The sequence below is a fragment of the Zingiber officinale genome, chromosome 8B (assembly GCF_018446385.1).
Source record: "Zingiber officinale cultivar Zhangliang chromosome 8B, Zo_v1.1, whole genome shotgun sequence".
Taxonomy (NCBI): domain Eukaryota; kingdom Viridiplantae; phylum Streptophyta; class Magnoliopsida; order Zingiberales; family Zingiberaceae; genus Zingiber; species Zingiber officinale.
Window position 1 is genome coordinate 109,232,805 of NC_056001.1, and position 2,354 is coordinate 109,235,158.

General features: G+C 48.9%; 1 protein-coding gene across 1 annotated transcript; it reads left to right on the forward strand.

Annotated features, from left to right (window-relative positions):
• Window positions 1–773: 773 nt before the first annotated feature.
• On the forward strand, window positions 774–2,110 carry LOC122014164. The gene is made up of 2 exons (XM_042570343.1): window positions 774–1,354; window positions 2,029–2,110. The coding sequence occupies exons 1-2, from the start codon at window positions 774–776 to the stop codon at window positions 2,108–2,110; spliced, it is 663 nt and encodes a 220-aa protein (XP_042426277.1).
• The last annotated feature ends 244 nt before the right edge of the window (window positions 2,111–2,354 follow it).

Genomic DNA, 2,354 nt, shown 5'->3' on the forward strand with positions numbered 1-2,354 from the left:
GAACCGAAAAAACAAATAGCAGCTCGATGAATTTACATTCCCTGAAGACACATCCGGACATGCAAAAGGAGGGGCTACTGAGAAGGTTCCCAAACAAAGCAGCTATCCATCAATCAACACCAGGAGTATTGGGGCTGGGGGAGGGCCACTCTCTCAAGTGCATTGCCTCTTTCATAATTGCACCTATTCTTTAATTAAGCACCCACCTTTACAATTACAATAATATTAATCACACCAAACTTTCATCAGCTAGCCTTTACCCTCAATCAAGAATGATAATAAGTTGTCCTCATTGTGGAGTACTACCATTACAATAGATTATAACACAGTGATGCAGAAGGTTTTGATAGCATTATTACATCCATGCTTTCTCTTTTCTTCCTTCATCCTTTAAACTAAATTGATAGAAGAGCCTAGCTAGCAGTGATTCAATTTTTTTAAAAAAGAAGTAAAATGGTGTAGAGAAGAAAGGTATGCATATGTTGATAATCATGGCGCTAACTGCTAAAGGAGGAGAGGAGAGGGCGAGCCCTCACCCCCGTGAAGGCCAGCCAAGCCAAAAGCAAGTCCAGGAAAGAAAGAGAGATAAACCCGCAAGAGAGACTAAAATATGAGGTAAAGTAGCAGACCAAAGCTGGCGTCTCCTCCCTTTTAAGCCAACTGCTTCTTCTTCTTCTTCCCACCACCATTGCAGAGGATTAAGCCGATCGAAGAGGTAATTAGATGGAGATACACAAAGATTGAGTTGTTGTCTGATTAATTGAGAAAGATTGATGAAAGGAAGAGGAGGAAATGGCGGCAACGTTGGAGCTCCGGCCGACCTCCTCGTCTGCTTCCCATCCCGAGCACACTTGGCCTTGATGCCGAAGCCAATATGTAGCCCTTCTCGGCCGGCGGACTTGGCTGGGAAGCGGCATCGTGCCGCTCGCGGCCACGTTAGCCCGCTGTTCAAGACCAAGACCAAGAGCATGAGCTCGGAGGAGGTCATCGACGAGCCGACTTCGCCCAAGGTCACCTGCGCCGGGCAGATCAAGGTCCGGAGCAAGTCCCGGCCGCGCCCACCACCGGCTGAGCAGAAGAACTGGATCGCGGTGGTGGAGGAAATCGAGAGGATGCACGAGCACCGGAACAAGAAGGCGCATCACTGGCTCGACGCCGTTAGCCTTAAGAAGGACGTCATGCACTTGGTCGGCGCTCTCCGCGGCTTCCGCTTCAATATGCGGTGCTTCGGTGCGTTCCACGGCGCTGTGGACTGCACCACCGATGAGGAAGACGGCGAGGAGGAGGAGGAGGAGGAGGACGAGAAGGAGGAGGCCGAGAGCAGCACCGAGTCGGGAACTGTGTTCTCTAAGTGGTTCATGCTGCTGGAAGAGAACCAAAGAATAAAACTTGAGAGAGAAACAGAGGAGGAGGAAGAAGAAGAAGAAGAAGGAGAAGAAGAAGAGAAGGAAGAACAAAATGCTCCGCCAACTAATTCTTCCGTGCCACCTCCGAACGCTCTAATGCTCATGAGATGCCGGTCTGCACCGGCCAAGGGGTGGCTCAAGAGAAGAGAATCGGGAGGAGAGGAAGAAGAAATAGAAGCAGAGGAGGCAAGTAGTTCGTCAACAAGGGAGAAGGAGAAAGAGGAGAAGCTAGTGCTGATGAGTTATGCTCCGGACTTCTTCAAGATCTCCACCGACATCGCAAGGGAGACTTGGGTGGCCGGGAGCGCCGACCCTCTCGCGCGAAGCCGGAGCTGGAGAAGGTGACAGAGCGCGCCGGCGGCCGGTGCAACATGGCTCATGATCTCCCAGCCTTTGATGTATATGATCTAAATACACTTATGCATGCTTGTGTGTGTGTGTTGATTAAATCTTGGTGTGCGTTTCGTTTGGAACGGAGTTCTGTTGGTCCTTTCTGCGAGAACTATCTGACAGAATTCAGGGCACGAATGAGTTCAATACTGAGCCATTAATCGCAGAAGATTGTTAAATTTTATAAACTAGTTAATTACGGTAACGAAAGAACGATAAAGCTGTGGAGTAGGGACAAGACGTCGAGCAGGAGTAATGGTTTCAGCTGGGCTTTTAAGCTGTCACTGACGGTGCCTTTTTATGCTATGGAATGAATCGGAGAAAAACAACCTATCCGGACTAAAGCCCGGGGACCAACAAAGGCCGATGATATTGAGAAGAAGGCTACAATGATGAAAAAAAGAAAGAATACAAGAAAGGAAAAAGGAAAAACAGTCCGGGCTGAGATCAACTCAGGATCATTCCAGCTAGCTCCGTCACTGCGGCTTCTATCACACCAAATCCTGAGGGCATTGTTAAGGCAAAACAGAGATATGTGACATTGTGTTGTCGATCCAA

Coding starts and splice junctions, on each gene's coding strand:
- LOC122014164 (XM_042570343.1), top strand. CDS start 774: ATGAAAGGAAGAGGAGGAAATGGCGGCAACGTTGGAGCTCCGGCCGAC. Junction 1,355..2,028: donor GGAACTGTGTTCTCTAAGTG/GTTCATGCTGCT, acceptor GCTGTGGAGTAG/GGACAAGACGTCGAGCAGGA.